A 20,457-nucleotide genomic window follows, 5' to 3' on the forward strand; every position below is an offset into this window, starting at 1 on the left:
AAGTCATAAACAGCAGAACTATCATCTCGAAAACAAGATGTTTATTCTTTCAGTGAAATATGGAACCGTTCCGTATTTTATCTTACGGGTGGCATCCATAAGTCTAAATGTTCCTGTTACATTGCGCAACCTTCAATGTTATGTCATAATTACATAAAATTCTGGCAAATTAGGCTGCCCAAACTGTTGCATATACACTGATTCTGCTTGCAATGAACGCAAGAGAAGTGACACAATTTCACCTGGTTAATATTGCCTGCTAACCTGGATTTATTTAGCTAAATATGCAGGTTTAAAAATATATACTTCTGTGTATTGATTTTAAGAAAGGCATTGAGGTTTATGGTTAGGTACACATTGGAGCAACGATACGCACCGCATCGATTATATGCAACGCAGGACACGTTAGATATACTAGTAATATCATCAACCATGTGTAGTTAACTAGTATTTATGATTGATTGATTGATTGTTTTTTATAAGATAAGTTTAATGCTACCTAGCAACTTACTTTGGCTTCTATTGCATTCGCGTAACAGGCAGTCTCCTCGTGGAGTGCAATGTAATCAGGTGGTTAGAGCATTGGACTAGTTAACTGTAAGGTTGCAAGATTGAATCCCCCGAGCTGACAAGGTGAAAATCTGTCGTTCTGCCCCTGAACGAGGCAGTTAACCCACCGTTCCTAGGCCATCATTGAAAATAAGAATGTGTTCATAACTGACTTGCCTAGTTAAATAAAGATTAAATAAAGGTGTCAAAAAAAAAATCTGCCAAATCGGTGCCCAAAAATACCGATTTCCGATTGTTATGAAAACTTGAAATCGGCCCTAATTAATCGGCCATTCCGATGAATCGGTTGACCTCTAGTAAATGCTTTGCCAGACTTGTTCTTTAATTAAGTAGGCAGACTCTTAATGTCAGTGTCCAACAATTCCATATTGTCCTTGAATAGCTCCTGGTGTCTCTACGTCCTGCTAAAGGATAAATGTCAGTAGAACCTGTGCAACCGACGCCGTATCAGTTTATGTTTGTTTTAAATGAGAAGAAGACGGAAAAGGCAGTAGTCTCCCAAGAGATTTCAATTTATCAGCACAAGATCAAAGGATGACATCATACCAATGCTTAGTTCAGTGCCTTATCTCATGAAAGCTCATGTTTAGCGTTAGGCCTAGATGGGTGTGGCCGGATTGAAAATAATTTTTCTCGTACAAAATTGTCCAGTAGCTATATTTTCAACACGTCGGTTTCTTTTTGTTTGCAATGGACCACTGTCTTCTTGTTTTGCATGTCCTTATCATGGAACATGCTCCTATGCCATTGGAATTTGAAGTTGTCTGTTGATAGCTGGAGTGGGAGAGAAGCACCACGTGAAAGGTTGTGCTAGTAGAAACCCAATGCACATGCTCACTGGTGATGGCACAGCTAGCTGATGCAATGGAAATAGCTGATTACTTGCATATTTGCTTCTAGGAGTCACAATACATGCATAACATATGATCGATGGATATCGCCCATTGACGTTTATGTTATGTGAAAACAGGTCATGAATCAGTATCCAAAAATCTTACCGCCAATGTTTGGAAATGTAATGTTGTTTAAAAATATATATGTTTGTGTTTTGTGTGTAATCTGATTGGTCAGATGGCAGTGTTTGATTTATAGATTGGAAATTAAACAGAGGGGTATTTGTATTACTGGTTGTATTTCTCAGTGTTTCTAGAACAATGTCTTCAGTTTTTTTTTGCAACTGAGGTGTTGACGCAATGTCAAACCCTTCACTTCGGCACATATTTGACCAAGCAGGGACTGTGATTCAAGGTAGTCGATAAGACACTGTAGACCACCAACCACAGACATGCACCACCAACCACCACCTTGCATCTCCCCCAGCAAAGAATTTGGGCTTAAGGGTTGCGGTACCACCTGGTACCACTATTTATCCCAATTACATTTCCGACAAGGAACAGCATGCACCATAAATCAGGTTGTCAGAGAGAGACAATGAGAATTGTACATTCCAATTCGGACGGGTCTGACGGAGCGCTATGCCACTGAACTATGCTGCTTCAGTTGATATCTCCTGGAAAACGTCAGGGAAGGTAGAGTGGGGGTACCTTATCTCCTCAGATGCCACTCAGTGAGAACATCAAAAGGAAGCTTGGGATGAGTGTGCTGAGGGTTGTGTAACTGTTTTGAGGATGGCTGGCACGCTCATCTCCAGTCCCTGTCGATGCTGTTAACGCCATGCTCCATCAATAAGAGACATTCCCAAACGCACCCAACACGGTTTAGATGTTTTGATAAGAGACACAAAGAGTTCCTGCTATTTATTGGGCTAACTATAGGAGAGAGAGGAAATTATTTCTTATTTCTGACCTAGTTTAGAAATACACATGATCAAGATCATGAAGAATTATGCACCTGGGGACGGAAGGTATTACAAAATAGGATTTGAGAATTAGTCTAAAATATGGAATGAAGATAAATTTCGAAGTTAACTTTAGTATTATTATATTGTGTCTCCTGTATGAAGGTTGTGAGACGGGGCAGTTCCGGTGTGGGACAGGCCGATGCATCCCACAGCACTGGCATTGTGATGGAACGTTAGACTGTGTAGACGATTCTGATGAAGCTGACTGCCGTGAGTAACTTATCCCCTTACAGTGGACTGAGCTGCACACTGACCCTCTCCCTTTACACTTTAACAGGATTTGTCCCATTTACTCACATTTCCCTGTTAAAGAGCAGCAAAAGCGTTGCTTCGTATAAGCATCTTGTGTAAGAATCAACTGCCGTTGTCTTACTTAGACCTTCACCTACGTGTTGAGTGTTGTTGCTGAGAGTGTGCAGACTAATATTGGATGTGCTGTGTGTGTCCTCAGCCCTTGTAACATGCGATGAGAGTCATTTCCAGTGCTTGAGTGACGGGGAGTGTGTCCCAGATGTCTGGGTTTGTGACGACGAAGAGGACTGTGAGGACGGCTCAGATGAGAGACACCACTGTCGTAAGATCTCGCACTTTCTACAATAGAGGAAATCAATACACAAGTACTGTGTACACCATACAGTGTACAACCTATTTTATTTAGAATTTTCACCAGTGTGACACAAATGCCACAAATGTTAACCCAAAAATCAATGACAAAGGCAATTAAGGGGTTAGAGAAATGCTACACTTGTGGTTAAGCTGCTCCTCAATCTCTCTGCAGCTGGTAGGACGTGCTCCAGTGGGCAGTTCAGCTGCACCAATGGGGCCTGCATCCCAGGGGAGTACAGGTGTGACCGGCTGCCCGACTGCTCCGACGGGGCTGACGAGAGAGACTGCCGTAAGTTCCCCAGTGTGGCTTACTTACCTTCTTCCCTCAGGCTCCTGTGGCATTTTAATCAATTTGTAAGATTAAGAGGCTTGCTGACTGACAGAATGGCCACAATATGCTTCTTGTTGTCAGAGGTTGATTGCAGATTCCTTGGGGATTAGTCAAGCTGAAGTTCAGCTGCTATTCCATTATTGTGCCGAAATGTTAGACTCACAGCACTGCACACTTTGGTCATCTCACAATGGCAGAAAAAAAAGCCAAGACTGTTTTTGGCGCTAATAGAAAACTTACTGTAAGTGTTTTATCCTCCCATTAGCTTTCATCATTTTTTTTTTTCGCCATTACAGGCCGAGCCTGTTTGCCATAATTACGTACAAAGCTTTATATTTCAGAGGTGAATTGCCAACGTGACTTCATGGGGGAGCATTTAAGGGTATATTTTCTACTGTTAATGAGATTAAAAGGGGGTTAGAGCTGCCAACGCAGCAGCTAAGTTAATGATCTGCTAGCAGCAGACTGTTACATTTGGCTAATTGCATAGTTGTGTTAGCACTTGAGTACTTGAGAACTGTATATAGGAATGCGTTAAGACTACTGACATTGGAGAAATGTCATGTTTGAGAAATGTTTAAGACTAGTAGAGACATTTGACATTTGACATTTGAAAGGGAAAGCATTATGCACCTCTTTGAGGAAACGATTTGATGCTTATTCCTGATATTCTTTGAATATTCCACAGATGGGTTTGTTCTATGTCAGTCTGGTATGATTTGTCATGTTTATTTCCCTCTCAGACTACCGTGAGTGTACAGAGATGAGGTGTGCCAACAGTGCCTGTTATAACCGGACCCAGCACTGTGATCAGGTCATGGACTGCCGTGACGGGTCAGACGAGGCGAACTGCAGTAAGTGTTCACTTCTGGCCGTGACTAGGGCTGTTACGGGGACCGTATTACCGCCACATTGCCGGTCACGAGTCGTGACGGCAGTCAAATTCCACGTGACCGTTTAGTCACGGTAATTATGATTCTCCAAGCTCTGATGCTGCTGATGGTCATTAGTAGCCTACCAAGCTTGCTAACTGCCTGGTACTCCGCACTCTATTGTCCCTCTAATCACATCAATGCAAATGTATTCGAAAATCTAATCAAACACTTCATTAGAGCCCTTGAGCTCATGTTGCGCAACATTTCTATAGGCTATGTAATTGCGTGAGAAAACAGAGTGATGGCCTCTATTAAAATAGGAGGATCCCATCAGCTTTCTATAGGCTAGGCCTACTATATTTATTTCTCAGCTTTCCTAATATTAAGCACATTGCTTCTCTTTAAAACAGGAGTATAGCCTACCTGGCTGGCATGAAAATGAACCACGGGAAAAGGGTTCTTCATTCTCTATTTAAGTGCATAGATTACATGTATTTTGTTCCGCTGCCCCTGTTTCGAGACAGGTGCATGATAATGGTGAATTACAATTAAAAACTAATTTCACACATATATTATTTTGTATATGTAAAGACAAGCTTAAATCAAGAATAGTGTGATGGGTGACAATATTAGCTTATCACTTGTGAATGATGCCCAGCTTAAGGCAAACAGCGCATCTTTTTTTTTGTGACTTTTCAAATCCTAGTCGCACACCTCATGTAGCCTAGCCCATGGGCCAATATGTTTTGATAAGGTTTGTATCACAACTAAAGTGGCCAAATAACTTCTTAGCGTGTGAGTTTCAAGTTTGGGGAAGATCATTTTCACCATAAAAATGCACCTTTATAATAAAAGCATTACATGAATAATCACATTTGTGGTCACTTTTGAGAATGGTGTTTTCCTGCTAATGGAACATTTGCTCTTATAGCCTGCTGCCGTGTGCACATTGCTGCGCTTATAATGTGAAGAAACAGCCTCATAGTTTATCAACATTTTAAGCTAAACATTCTCATCTGTTGCATTAGGCTCATTGCTTAAAACAGTTTTTTTGATGCTAGTGGTTTGTATTAATTTGGGATCTATCGCATCCCACAACTGTCCCAGACTATGTTTAGAATATGTATTTCTCACACAGAATAAAATAGGTCAACTTTTGTACTATGAGGGATAGAAGATTGACATAGGCTAGTGCTTTTGCTGTTTGTTAGACTTACTCATCTTGTTGGCTAACGAAAAGTAAATGTGGACAGTTCTTCCAATATCTTCAATATGCGCCTCGGGAATTAGATAAGGACTCGAGCAGTTGCGTCCCCGATGTGTCTGTCTTCACTTGTAGCCTGTGAAAAAGGCCCAATCAAGTGACTGAGAGCAATGTGAGTGGGAGGTGCTTCAGCACACAGACGGGAGAAGGGAATTATAAGGGCACAACGGCCAAAAGACATGGATTTTTTTAGGGGCATTACGGCCGCACAAAGGGGATGCAGCCGGGAAATTCGAGGCATTATCAAGTGCTTGTCAAATTGTTAATGAGAGACTATTGGAGTTTGTACAGCCTGAGCAAAAAAACAAAGCAGAGCTTATGCCTTTCATGCAACTTTTTTCAAATCATCATGCAGCCTTAGAATGTACAAAACATATAGCCCAACATTTGTATAACAACTAAAGTTACATAAATAACTGTAAATTAAGCATATGGCAGTACCTGTTTTTTTGTTAACACAGAATAGCCACATGCGCGCACTCACTCAAATAATTTGGAGAAAATATCCTTTCTATTTTATTCAGCTTTGTTCATTTGTGTTCTTCAGACGATAAAACAATATAAAATAATGCCACGGAATTCTAAGCAAATCTTGTCTGCTAAATTAACTAGTGTTGCCCACAGCCATATGGCATGGCCAGATCAGGACCTAACATGAGGACAACTCAGACAATGCTATTCTGTTCTTCTGAAATAGACTACATAGACCTGTCTAAATTAAATAATGGATTTATTGTTATGGTGTAGGCTATATTACGTGGATTTATTAGACTTTTTTTTTTAAATGTAGATGTTCCAAAGGTCTGCATCAGTGTGTGAAAGCCAGGAGATGCTAAATGTGTTTATGTTAATTAACGGTCACTTACCGTGAGACCAGCAGTTATCTGCTTGACAATCGCCGGCTGACAAAATTGTATGACTGCTGTGACGCATGACCACATATTTAACCAGGCCCTCATCCGGTCAGTGCAGCAGGGGTAAGATGAATAACGGACACATACAGACAGTCACTGAAGGGGTTTGGTGTCTGTTTTATTCAGCACAGCACTGCAGCAGTGGCCTGTTCCAATGCGGAAACGGAGAGTGTGTCCCTCAACGCTATGTCTGTGACCATGACGACGACTGTGGAGACAGGAGTGATGAACAGAGCTGCAGTGCGTACCTCTACCCTCCTCGCACCACTACTGCTATCTGTCAACCCATAGTCTGCACCTCTAATCTTAACTCCTCACCCAGATAGTTTCTCCCCCTAACTTGGACTTAATCTGACCTTTTCGATGTGCTTCTCTCTCTCTCTCTCTCTCTCTCTCTCTCTCTCTCTCTCTCTCTCTCTCTCTCTCTCTCTCTCTCTCTCTCTCTCTCTCTCTCTCTCTCTCTCTCTCTCTCTCTCTCGCTCTCTCTCACTCTCTCTCTCTCGCCCTCCCTCCATGCAGCCTATCCCGCTTGCAGAGGGAGCTACTTCACGTGCCCCAGCGGTCGCTGTGTTCACCAGGTCTGGCTTTGTGATGGGGAAGACGACTGTGAAGACAATGCAGATGAGAAAGGCTGTGGTATGGATGCTACAGAGTGACAGCTCCCCTTCTTCTTGACACATTTCTAATATTGGACCCAAATCCCTGACAAAGAAACAGTAAGCGGGTTCAGTTGAAGCACACTTGAAGGAGTGAGAAACACTGCTTTGTCGAAACCTGATTCACCTCTGGTTTCCGTGGTTGGTAAGGGCTAGGCTCTGTGCTCCTTAAAGTGTGGTAGTCAAATCCCTCTTTGATCGCTCACCCCTCCAAAAGAGCTTTAGAATTCTTCAAAATATATTAAAGTTACGGGAGTTAGTGTCCTTGTCTGTTTTTAAGACTCTGATCGACAACACTGTTTGCGATCGCCGCAGTTGTTTCTAATCTTGAATCGTGTCTGTAACTTGTGACGCTTTTGTGTGTATTTTGTATTTTACTTTCTATTTTTACACGCTGCTATATCCCTGTTTTGCCTTTTTGTCACTACGCCCTCGCAAAAGAGGTTTTTAACTTCAATGGGTCTTACCTGGTTTAATAAAGGTTAAAAAATATATATACAGTGCCTTGCGAAAGTATTCGGCCCCCTTGAACTTTGCGACCTTTTGCCACATTTCAGGCTTCAAACATAAAGATATAAAACTGTATTTTTTTGTGAAGAATCAACAACAAGTGGGACACAATCATGAAGTGGAATGACATTTATTGGATATTTCAAACTTTTTTAACAAATCAAAAACTGAAAAATTGGGCGTGCAAAATTATTCAGCCCCTTACTTTCAGTGCAGCAAACTCTCTCAAGAAGTTCAGTGAGGATCTCTGAATGATCCAATGTTGATCTAAATGACTAATGATGATAAATACAATCCACCTGTGTGTAATCAAGTCTCCGTATAAATGCACCTGCACTGTGATAGTCTCAGAGGTCCGTTAAAAGCGCAGAGAGCATCATGAAGAACAAGAAACACACCAGGCAGGTCCGAGATACTGTTGTGAAGAAGTTTAAAGCCGGATTTGGATACAAAAATATTTCCCAAGCTTTAAACATCCCAAGGAGCACTGTGCAAGCGATAATATTGAAATTGAAGGAGTATCAGAGCACTGCAAATCTACCAAGACCTGGCCGTCCCTCTAAACTTTCAGCTCATACAAGGAGAAGACTGATCAGAGATGCAGCCAAGAGGCCCATGATCACTCTGGATGAACTGCAGAGATCTACAGCTGAGGTGGGAGACTCTGTCCATAGGACAACAATCAGTCGTATATTGCACAAATCTGGCCTTTATGGAAGAGTGGCAAGAAGAAAGCCATTTCTTAAAGATATCCATAAAAAGTGTCGGTTAAAGTTTGCCACAAGCCACCTGGGAGACACACCAAACATGTGGAAGAAGGTGCTCTGGTCAGATGAAACCAAAATTGAACTTTTTGGCAACAATGCAAAACGTTATGTTTGGCGTAAAAGCAACACAGCTGAACACACCATCCCCACTGTCAAACATGGTGGTGGCAGCATCATGGTTTGGGCCTGCTTTTCTTCAGCAGGGACAGGGAAGATGGTTAAAATTGATGGGATGGAGCCAAATACAGGACCATTCTGGAAGAAAACCTGATGGAGTCTGCAAAAGACCTGAGACTGGGATGGAGATTTGTCTTCCAACAGGACAATGATCCAAAACATAAAGCCAAATCTACAATGGAATGGTTCAAAAATAAACATATCCAGGTGTTTAGAATGGCCAAGTCAAAGTCTAGACCTGAATCCAATCGAGAATCTGTGGAAAGAACTGAAAACTGCTGTTCATAAATGCTCTCCATCCAACCTCACTGAGCTCGAGCAGTTTTGCAAGGAGGAATGGGAAAAAAGGTGGCGCTACAAAGTATTAACTTAAGGGGGCAGAATAATTTTGCACTCCCAATTTTTCAGTTTTTGATTTGTTAAAAAAGTTTGAAATATCCAATAAATGTCGTTCCACTTCATGATTGTGTCCCACTTGTTGTTGATTCTTCACAAAAAATACAGTTTTATATCTTTATGTATGAAGCCTGAAATGTGGCAAAAGGTCGCAAAGTTCAAGGGGGCCGAATACTTTCGCAAGGCACTGTATATATTTTTCCTCCTCACACGAAGAGTGTTTTTGGAGAATGGGCTGCAGGATCCTCCAATAAGGCTGCTGTCTTCAATGCACACCCCACACATGGTTGCTGTTTTCTCAAAGCAAGCCAATGAAGATGACTTTGTTCTCTCTGCAGACTCTGTATCACGCGAGTGCTATCCTGGAGAATGGCCCTGTCCATCCTCAGGCCTGTGTATCCCAATGGACCAACTGTGTGATGGGACAGCCCAATGTCCAGATGGAGAGGATGAGGCCAACACCACTGCTGGACGCAATTGCAGTCAGTAACAATACAACCAGTTTAAAGTGCATGCACTCACGCACATACGTCATTTTGAGAAGTGACATTGGGAGTCATGTGTGTCTGTCTGTGATGGTCAGGTATCTGGAGGTGTGCTTCTCTGAGCTGTGAGCATCGCTGTCATGCGTCTCCTGAGGGAGGAACCTGCTCCTGTCCTTCTGGGTACACTGTCAACAACAATAACAGCCGCTCTTGTATTGGTAAATACTGGTAAATTCACTCCGTTACAGTACATTGAAAGAACTGGAATCGCAGTCTACTAGAGGTAGAATATTGGATGTGTGCTTTGAATTATTCCGTTTTTTTCTTATTTCATTCTTGGGTGAAGACTTTGACGACTGTCAGATGTGGGGCATCTGCGACCAGCTCTGTGAAGACAGGATGGGAACCCACCGCTGCAGCTGTCGAGAGGGATATTTCCTGGAGCAGCACCGATACTGCAGAGCTAACACCTCAAGTGAGTGGCCAGTGTTGAGCTTCAATATACTTCAACATATCAAAGTCATTCCTGCTGGCTAGAGGCCCTCAGACCCTCAACCCAGCCTCCTGTCTGCCAGCCTCTGTCTGCCTGCTCTGCTTTCTGGTGCATTGTTGCACACTGAGTGTTATTTCTGCCAGTCGTTTGTGTCTGTGGACCCCTCTGACTTTGAGGCCAGAAGCAAGGAGGGATTTGCTGTGTTAATAATACAGATCAAATTGTCTTGACCATTTGGGTTTCTAAAAATGACATCAAATGAAAAATCTTACTAAAGGTATTACTAGAGATTAAGATTTGAATCAACCCAATAGTATGGCTTCAAAACTGACAGACTAAAATGTATTTTTATTTATTTTCTGTTTTCCACTGCTGAGTAAATGAATGAATGATTATACAGTATATACAGTCAAAAAACAACTGCTTAAACAGCATATGACAGGTGTTTATAAGAGATGATGAAATGTTTGAGCATGTTGTCTTACTGATTGCCTTGCCTACTGTCTGTAGCTAGCGTAGCCTTGCTGGTGTTCTCCAATGGCCAAGACCTGCTGATTGGTGACATCCATGGACACAGCTCTCGCACCCTGGTCCATTCCCAGAACAGAGGAGTCCCTGTCGGGGTGGACTTCCACTACCTCCTCAATAGAGTCTTCTGGACGGATACTATTCAGAACAAGGTAATACTGGCATTAAAATACTTCACATGAGTGGTTCCTGTGGCCCTGTTAAGGCATCAGTGCATCGTTAGAATTACATGTACAGTGGACCGTAGTTACAGTCCACAGGATAGAAAGGCTTATTGTTTGAGGAAATGCTTGAGTTGTACAGGAACCTGCACCCCCCCCCCCCCCCCTCAAAGGAGAGGGAATACTTTGTCAGATCTGTTAAGATACCGCCACTGTTAATACTGTACAAATGGTAGACCTGCCGGCTCCCAAATGGCTGGGTCATAATGAAGGGGAAGTAGGTTGGAAATGGAATCCAAAATGTCTAATCTGGAAAACTGTCTGATATGCTGGTACGATGTTCGCATAGCTCAGTGTAATTTTTGTAACCCGATCGTGTTCAAAGTAATCGTGCAGTATTTGTTTTCACCGAGTCCACCCTGTTATATGCATTCTTTGGCCAGCTCAAAGGGCTTTGTTCAGCATCTTGGCTTCTGTATGGTTTGATCCCCAGCCACGAGGCTGAAAAGCAGGGACATACCAGCAGTGGGGTATCTGTGTAGATCAGTCACCTCCATGGCGGAATGTCAGCGTATTTAAATTGGGGGGACCACAAACAGGCCATGTGAACGTACTAGGAAGGTTAAACTAGCAGGCTACTTCCACATATTCAGTTTCTCTTTAAACAGGTCAGCTGAAAATCCTGCTTTTTAGACGCCTGGGTCTTGTTTCAAACGAGCCAGAGCTGTAAAGAGCACTATCCCTTCTGAGGTGCCAAGGCTTCAAGCCTGAGAAACTGGTGCCATCTTGGAATCAGTAGGGTAGAGGTTTCACAATACTATCCGACAGCACCGCTCAAATGCTACTAGACAGACAAGATGGAAGTCAGACAAGCAACCAAAGCCCAGCCTTAATGACAGTAATTTCCTTCTCATATTGAGGTATTATGGTGACATATCCCTGTTTCTCGGACAGTCTCTTTTTATTTTATATCTCTGTGAATTTCCGGAGCCTTAACCACCAAAGAGCTAATCTCCTAGCGACAATGCTTTCTTTTGTGGCCAGGTGTTTTCGGTGGATATGGACGGTTCCAATATGCAGGTGATTTTAAATGTATCAGTTGACTACCCAGAGAACCTAGCCGTGGACTGGGTGAACAATAAGCTGTATGTGGTGGAGGCCAGCGTCAACCGGATTGACATGGTGGACTTTGACGGGAATAACCGGGTGACGCTGATCGCAGAGAATCTGGGAAACCCCAGAGGGCTGGCCGTGGACCCAACTGTAGGGTGAGTCGAGGGGACCTCCTCTATCCTCCATCCCTCCATCCCTCTATCTATCTGTCTCTCTCTCATGCTGTACCGGTAGGGAGTAATGAGTGTGTTCGATTCGCAGATTTTCCTGGCGGATTAGTGAGCAGTATTAAAAGTGATGAGCCTCATTGTAATCCAATAGTGTGGTTCCAGAGTGGAGCCTGGGCCAGGTGGCTACAGGTGAATTGGGAAGTGAGGCTAAATGTACACACTTGTTCTACCTCGGTGGGATTTAGGGCTGGCCCTCCTGTAAGACCGAGGAACAAAGACAGTGGAGGATGTGTCTGTTTCAAATTCAATTAAAAAAAGGAAATCCGCTTATGTATCACCTTTGGTTGAGTTGCAGTCCTGGTTGTTTTATAGCTAAAAGGATGGATAACTTTGCTGCTATGGAATCCTGTTCACCGATGTTCAATATTGCATCCAGTACATCAATCAAATCAAATTGTATTTGTCACATGCTTCGTAGACAAGCTTCGTAGTCTACACGTAGGTGCAGACGAACAGTGAAATGCTTCGTAGTCTACACGTAGGTGCAGACGAACAGTGAAATGCTTCGTAGTCTACACGTAGGTGCAGACAAACAGTGAAATGCTTCGTTGTCTACACGTAGGTGCAGACGAACAGGGAAATGCTTCGTAGTCTACACGTAGGTGCAGACGAACAGTGAAATGCTTCGTAGTCTACACGTAGGTGCAGACTAACAGTGAAATGCTTGCTTACGGGTACTTTTTCAACAATGCAGAGTTCAAAATAAGATTTTAAAAAATCAAATAAAAAATGTAAATGGTGAAATGAGGACACAGTGGAAAAAAATAAAGACTAAAAATAACATGGCTATACACTGAGTGAACAAAACATTAAGAACACCTGCTCTTTCCATGACAGACTGACCAGGTGAATCCAAGTGAAAGCTATGATCCCTTATTGATGTCACTTGTAGATGAGGGGAGGAGACGGGTTAAAGAAGGACTTTTAAGCTTTGAGACAATTCAGACATGGATTGCCTTGAAAGATTTAAGTGCCTTTGAACAGGGTATGGTAGTAGGTGCCAGGTGTACCGGTTTGTGTCAAGAACTGCAACGCTGCTGGGTTTTTCACGCTCAACAGTTTCCCGTGTGTATCAAGAATGGGCCATCGCCCAAAGGACATCCAGCCAACTTGACACAACTATGAGAAGCATTGGAGTCAACATGGGCCAGCATCCCTGTGGACACCTTGTCCATGCCACAACAAATTGAGTCTGTTCTGAGGGCAAAAGGTGGTGCAACTCAATATTAGGAAGGTGTTCCTAATGTTTTGTACACTCAGTGTATTTAGGGAGTAGAAAATAAATGCCTTGTATACAGGGAATACCAGTACAAGTCGATATGCAGGGGTACGAGGTGTGTGAGTGTGTGGCGTCAGTATGCATTTGTGTGCATGTTTTGTTTGCGTGGGCGTAGGTACAGTTGAAGTCGGAAGCTTACATACACCTTAGCCAAATACATTTAAACTCAGTTTTTCCACAATTCCTGACATTTAATCAGAGTAAAACATCTCTGTCTTAGGTCAGTTAGGATCACCACTTTATTGTGGATAGTAGTAGAGAGAATTATTTATTTCAGCTTTTATTTCTTTCATCACATTCCTAGTGGGTCAGAAGTTTGCATACACTCAATTAGTATTTGGTAGCATTGTCTTGAAATTGTTTAACTTGGGTCAAATGTTTCGGGTAGCCTTCCACAAGCTTCCCACAAAAAGTTGGGTGAATTCTGGCCCATTCCTCCGGATAGAGCTGGTGTAACTGAGTCAGGTTTGTAGGCCTCCTTGCTCACACACACTTTTTCAGTTCTGCCCACACATTTTCAATAAGATTGAGCTCAGGGCTTTGTGATGGCCACTCAAATACCTTGACTTTGTTGTCCTTAAGCCATTTTTCCACAACTTTGCTTTAACTTCCTGACTGATGTCTTGAGATGTTGCTTCAATATATCCACACAATTTCCCTCCCTCAAGATGCAATCTATTTTGTGAAGTGCACCAGAGGACATTTCTCGAAAAAGTACGATCTTTGTTCCATGTGCAGTTGCAAACCGTAGTCTGGCTTTTTTTTATGGCGGTTTTGGAGCAGTGGCTTCTTCCTTGCTGAGCGGCCTTTCAGGTTATGTCAATATAGGACTTGTTTTACTGTGGATATAGATACTTTTGTACCTGTTTCCTCCAGCATCTTCACAAGGTAATTTGCTTTTGTTCTGGGATTGATTGGCACTTTTCACACCAAAGTACGTTCATCTCTAGGAGACAGAACGCGTCTCCTTCCTGAGCGATATGACGGCTGCGTGGTCCCATGGTGTTTATACTTGCGTACTATAGTTAGTACAGATGATCTTGGTACCTTCATGCGTTTGGAAATTGCTCCCAAGGATGAACCAGACTTGTGGAGGTCTACAAGTTTTTTTCTGAGGTCTTGACTGATTTCTTTTGATTTTCCCATGATGTCAAGTGAAGAGGCACTGAGTTTGAAGGTAGGCCTTGAAATACATCCACAGGTACACCTCCAATTGACTTAAATGATGTCAATTAGCCTATCAGAAGCTTCTAAAGCCATGACATCATTTTCTGGAATTATCCAAGCTTTTTTAAGGCACAGTCAACTTAGTGTATGTCAACTTCTGACCCACTGGAATTGTGATACAGTAAATTATAAGTGAAATAATCTGTCTCAAAACAATTTTTGGAAAAATGATTTGTGTCATGCACGAAGTAGATGTCCTAACCGACTTGCCAAAACCATAGTTTGCTTACAAGAAATTTGTGGAGTGGTTGAAAAACGAGTTTTAATGACTCAAACCTAAGTGTATGTAAACTTCTGACTTCAACTGTATTGTGTGTGTGTATATGTTAGGGTGTAAGTGTAATTAAGTATACAGTGGGGCAAAAAAGTATTTAGTCAGCCACCAGTTGTGCAAGTTCTCCGACTTAAAAAGATGAGAGGGCTGTAATTTTCATCATAGGTACATTCAACTATGACAAACAAAATTAGAAAAAAAATCCAGAAAATCACATTGTAGGATTTTTAATGAATTTATTTGCAAATTATGGTGGAAAATAAGTATTTGGTCAATAACAAAAGTTTATCTCAATACTTTGTTATATACCTTTTTGTTGGCAATGACAGAGGTCAAACATTTTCTGTAAGTCTTCACAAGGTTTTCACACACTGTTGCTGGTATTTTGGCCCATTCCTCCATGCATATCTCCTCTAGAGCAGTGATGTTTTGGGGCTGTTGCTGGGCAACACGGACTTTCAACTCCCTTCAAAGATTTTCTATGGGGTTGAGATCTGGAGACTGGCTAGGCCACTCCAGGACCTTGAAATGCTTCTTACGAAGCCACTCCTTCGTTGCCCGGGCGGTGTGTTTGGGATCATTGTCATGCTGAAAGACCCAGCCACGTTTCATCTTCAATGCCCTTACTGATGGAAGGAGGTTTTCACTCAAAATCTCACGATACATGGCCCCATTCATTCTTTCCTTTACACAGATCAGTCGTCCTGGTCCCTTTGCAGAAAAACAGCCCCAAAGCATGATGTTTCCACCCCCATGCTTCACAGTAGGTATGGTGTTCTTTGGATGCAACTCAGCATTCTTTGTCCTCCAAACACGACGAGTTGAGTTTTTACCAAAAAGTTATATTTTGCTTTCATCTGACCATATGACATTCTCCCAATCTTCTTCTGGATCATCCAAATGCTCTCTAGCAAACTTCAGACAGGCCTGGACATGTACTGGCTTAAGCAGGGGGACACGTCTGGCACTGCAGGATTTGAGTCCCTGGCGGCGTAGTGTGTTACTGATGGTAGAGGCTTTGTTACTTTGGTCTCAGCTCTCTGCAGGTCATTCACTAGGTCCCCCTGGGATTTTTGCTGATTTTTGTGATCATTTTGACCCCACGGGGTGAGATCTTGCGTGGGGTCAAAATAATTGCTCCCACAGTTGATTTCTTCAAACCAAGCTGCTTACCTATAGCAGATTTAGTCTTCCCAGCCTGGTGCAGGTCTACAATTTTGTTGCTGGTGTCCTTTGACAGCTCTTTGGTCTTGGGCATAGTGCAGTTTGGAGTGTGACTGTTTGAGGTTGTGGACAGGTGTCTTTTATACTGATAACAAGTTCAAACAGGTGCCATTAATACAGGTAACGAGTGGAGGACAGAGGAGCCTCTTAACGAAGAAGTTACAGGTCTGTGAGAGCCAGAAATCTTGCTTGTTTGTAGGTGACCAAATACTTATTTTCCACCATAATTTGCAAATAAATTCATTAAAAATCCTACAATGTGATTTTCTGGATTTTTTAATTTCTAATTTTGTCTGTCATAGTTGAAGTCTACCTATGATGAAAATGACAGGCCTCTCTCATCTTTTTAAGTGGGAGAACTTGCACAATTGCTGGCTGACTAAATACTTTTTTGCCCCACTGTATATAGGTAGAGTCCAATGTGTGTGCATAGAGTCAGTGCAAGAGAGTTAGTGCAAGAAAGGGTCCATGCAGGTAGTCTGGGTAGCCATTTCATTAGCTATTTATCGTTCTTGTCTTGTGGCTTGGGGTAGAAGCTGTTCAGGGTCCTGTTGGTTCCCGACTTGGTGCACTGGTACTACTTGCCATGCGGTAGCAGAGAGAACAGTCTGTGGCTTAGGTGTCTGGAGTCTTTGACAACTTTTGTGCAACCTACTGTACTGGTAACCTGTACCTAATCTGTGCCAAAACACATTTTCTTCACAGGTTCCTGTTCTTCTCAGACTGGGACTCTCTGAATGGAGAGCCAGGTTTGGAGCGGGCTTACATGGATGGCACCAATCGCTATGGGATCATCAGGACTAAATTGGGCTGGCCAGCAGGGATCACACTGGATATTGATGCTAAGCGAGTCTACTGGGTCGACAGCCGCTACGACTATATTGAAACCACCACATATGATGGGCTTCATAGGTAAGCATACCAGATATGTTCCTTATGAAAGGGCTCAAATGTGATGTTTTTTGGCCAAATGTCTGGAGAGACCAAATGTAAGAAGTCAAAACAATGCCATTTCCCTGTCTATCACAATGGTAAATGTACAGTCTGCTCAGGGTATTCTCTCCACCTTTCAGGAAAACAGTGGTCCATGGAGGTGCTGTGATCCCCCATCCCTTTGGCATCAGTCTGTTTGAGCACACTGTGTATTTCACTGACTGGACCAAGATGGCCGTGATGAAAGCCAACAAGTTCAGTGACACAAACCCTCAGGTGATCTACACCACATCTCAGACCCCACATGGAGTGCAAGTGGTACACCAACTGAGACAACCGTATGGTAAGCATGTCACTTGGTACAACCACTCCGCTGATCTGCCCCACTTCTGTATGTTCTGTCAGTGGCTGAGCGTTTGTGTTGTGTTCTCAGTGGCTAACCCTTGCGGGGTAGACAGGGACGGCTGTGAGCAGATCTGTATTCTAAGCCACAGGTCAGACAACCAAGGGCTGGGCTACCGCTGCAGGTGTCGCATGGGCTACGACCTGCATGCTGACGGCAAGAGATGTGTTGGTAAGGCCAACACACAAACCTTGTTTCGTTTTTTTCCCTATTAACATTGGACTTGGTACACTTCAATGTGCTGTGTCCTTTATACTGTGAGTGCCCATGTGGTGTGACATATGAGGTAGAAGATCTGGAGGTTCATGGTGGATGTCTTCTTCTCACTCGCTAGCGGTGAGGCAGTTCCTTCTCTTCTCCAGCCAGCTGGCTGTCCGAGGCATCCCCTTCAACCTGTCCTCTCAGGAGGATGTCATCCTTCCTGTCACTGGAACGCCCTCCTACTTCGTTGGGGTGGACTTCAGCGCAGAGGACGATGCCATCTTCTTCTCAGACACGGCCAAAGACATCATCTACAAGCAGAAAGTGGATGGCACCGGTGAGAGCGGCCTACATTAATTTGATTGGATGGATGACTCGATACTGTATATTAGAATCAAACCCCGAATTTTCTGTTAAACATATTTTCATAACTGAATTTGTAGTTCATTATTACTGAATGTTTTTTTTTTTTCATTTTTAGAATGTGAGGAAATACTTTTTTGTAACCATGGTTACATCCCCACATATATCCTTTCAAGCAGAGAGCTCAAGCATGTGATCCAGCCAAGCTTATACCGGCAGTTAGGGGAGTGCCTTATGGAGCCGGGTAGTGCAGTGGGGGAGGGAGGGGAGAGGGAGGGAGGGAACGGGCAGGAGCATGGACACCAGTGAAACTATCACGTAACAGCTCAAAGTCAGGCACCAGAATGTGATAAAACAAACACTGGGAACATAATTAATACAAGTTGTCGAAGATTCAATATTTATCTTACAACTTCCATGTAAAAAAGTGACTAATGTGGTAAAGAAATGACAGTAGAAAATGAAACCACAATCTGTACTGATCAGTGGTGTTGTTTTTGCAACATAGGGTTGACCAGCCCTAGTTTTCTCTGTCAGGCCTACATAGCACAAATGCAAGCTGACAGTCTATTTACTTAAATGTGTTCCTCTTTCATCTCTGTACTAAATGGCGGTGTCGCCGCTTTGATCTGCACAGGCAGGGAGGTGCTAGCTGCCAATAGAGTGGACGGCGTGGAGGACTTGGCTTACGACTGGATTTCAAAGAACCTCTACTGGACGGACCCGCGCTTCAGGAGCATTTCAGTCATGAAGGTGGCCGATCAGTCCAGGAGAGCCATCATACGCAACCTGAACAACCCACGGTCCATCGTGGTACACCCTGTGATTGGGTAAATACAGCTGGGCTGGACCTCAAAGAGGGAGGGGGGGGGGGGGTCAGGGAGAGAGGCTCGGCGCCACTTCCAGCCTTAATGTTGCAACAAAAACAAGAGAGAGGCAGGGAGAGCAGATGTGATAGGGTTATATATCTTTGTTGAGGCTTGAAGAATGCTGACTTTACCGATGAATGCATGCTTTTTACAGCATAATATCCCAATGTTTGATTCTATTCAGTTCATTAATATAAATGCTGATCGGATTATATTTGTTTGAGATTCATTTAAAGGACCATGGGATGTCAAAGGGAGACAAAGACAGTGTGTGAAATTGGTCAAGTACTCCATTGTCCTGGGCATGCACAATTTAGTGAGGGCATTAGCCAGACCCAGCAGGGCTCGGAGGCCCATGTTTTCATCCTGGATCCCTGCCTCTTAAGAACATGAAAAAAAAGCATGAGCAAACTGAGCAGTTGTGTCTAGTCACACCTAGTATAATGCGAGAGGTACCGACCCATTCACAGATTGTTCGCACTTTAAATCCCAAACCTGATAAAAGGACTCTTTATTTAGTGCTAGTGGGACATTTCCAATAGCTTCAAAGTCATAAGGCCTCTGAGTCCAACAGCCTAGATTAGTGCTGCATGAAGGCTGGTATTGTAGTGAACACTAAGAACTTGGCTTAAACGGAAAAAGCCCGGGGGAGCTCTGAAATAAACGGTCTATATTTCTCACTTCATAAAAGATTTTGAAGTGGACCTAAAGCCAGAGTCTACTTCGGGTTGAGGTGAAAAAGACACTATGATCTTTTTCCATATAAGTGTGAGTGTTGGTTAATGTGTATGTTTTTATTTGGCAGGTATATTTTCTGGACCGACTGGTATCGTCCAGCGAAGATTATGAGGGCCTGGTGTGATGGGTCACATGCCCTGTCGATTGTGAACACTACTCTTGGCTGGCCCAACGGCCTGGCTATCGACTGGAGGTGAGCCAATGGTCCCAGAGCCTAGCAGGACCAAAGGAATGGCCTCACAATACGCCATTCTTCATCTTCCAGTAGCACTCCGTCAAAAAAAACAAATAGTAGTTTCATTCATAGCAAATCCGATGCATAGGTTTGACTTCGTCACTACATTTAGAAATTGTGACACTATGTGCATTGTAAGCTATTAGCTGGTCAAAGTGAGGCTGCATGAAAAGTGGAATAGTGTTAATATTACTGTATGTTAGTGTGGTTTTTAGTGAATTTATGTTCATCACGGAGCTCATCTGCATTTCCTGCTGTCCAGCAAAATTCTCAGCGACAAAAGAATGATCAAATTAAGATCCGACGTCTGTAAGATCTCATTAAGCCTATTATCAGACTGATCTTCCCTAATCCTCCTCTTGACAATATGTTTGTGCAACAGTGTTTAAGAATGTCTGTCCTACTCGTCCTGTCTCCCCCCCCAGCTCCATGCGCCTGTACTGGGTGGATGCCTTCTTTGATAAGATCGAACACAGCACCTTTGATGGGCAGGACAGGCTGTCTTTGGAGCGCATCACTCAGATCTCACATCCTTTTGGTCTCACCATTTTTGGAGGTGATTTCAATTTTCTCCTCTTTAAATTCACGAAGAATGGATTGCAACATGGTTCCATCAGTTGCATTAAAGCGACCTTGTTACTGTATAGAAGCCTTCATCGTTAGAATTTCATTACTACTCGTCCATCCAGCTTGATTGATGATCATTAGAGAGAGCAATTACCGTGTCATCTCAAACATTTAGTTCAGTGATGATAAGAGATAAAAATCGCTAAT

At 43.0% G+C, this 20,457-nt stretch overlaps 1 protein-coding gene across 6 annotated transcripts in view; it reads left to right on the forward strand.

Annotated features, from left to right (window-relative positions):
• lrp2a (low density lipoprotein receptor-related protein 2a) overlaps positions 1 to 20,457 on the forward strand; it is a 70,824-nt gene that overhangs the window by 6,029 nt on the left and 44,338 nt on the right. For all 6 annotated transcript variants that reach the window (XM_036958840.2, XM_036958841.2, XM_036958843.2 and 3 more), the window contains exons 2-19: positions 2,534 to 2,641; positions 2,883 to 3,005; positions 3,210 to 3,326; positions 4,112 to 4,222; positions 6,548 to 6,661; positions 6,941 to 7,057; positions 9,266 to 9,409; positions 9,511 to 9,630; positions 9,759 to 9,887; positions 10,416 to 10,585; positions 11,639 to 11,862; positions 16,647 to 16,853; positions 17,015 to 17,217; positions 17,308 to 17,448; positions 17,612 to 17,815; positions 18,479 to 18,671; positions 19,516 to 19,641; positions 20,109 to 20,239. In XM_036958840.2, coding sequence (XP_036814735.2) covers positions 2,534 to 2,641; positions 2,883 to 3,005; positions 3,210 to 3,326; positions 4,112 to 4,222; positions 6,548 to 6,661; positions 6,941 to 7,057; positions 9,266 to 9,409; positions 9,511 to 9,630; positions 9,759 to 9,887; positions 10,416 to 10,585; positions 11,639 to 11,862; positions 16,647 to 16,853; positions 17,015 to 17,217; positions 17,308 to 17,448; positions 17,612 to 17,815; positions 18,479 to 18,671; positions 19,516 to 19,641; positions 20,109 to 20,239 — 2,682 coding nt within the window. The remainder of the gene's footprint in view (positions 1 to 2,533; positions 2,642 to 2,882; positions 3,006 to 3,209; positions 3,327 to 4,111; positions 4,223 to 6,547; positions 6,662 to 6,940; positions 7,058 to 9,265; positions 9,410 to 9,510; positions 9,631 to 9,758; positions 9,888 to 10,415; positions 10,586 to 11,638; positions 11,863 to 16,646; positions 16,854 to 17,014; positions 17,218 to 17,307; positions 17,449 to 17,611; positions 17,816 to 18,478; positions 18,672 to 19,515; positions 19,642 to 20,108; positions 20,240 to 20,457) is intronic.

The sequence above is a fragment of the Oncorhynchus mykiss genome, chromosome 22 (genome assembly GCF_057628025.1).
Source record: "Oncorhynchus mykiss isolate SJ-2025 chromosome 22, ASM5762802v1, whole genome shotgun sequence".
NCBI classification, from domain to species: Eukaryota; Metazoa; Chordata; class Actinopteri; order Salmoniformes; family Salmonidae; genus Oncorhynchus; species Oncorhynchus mykiss.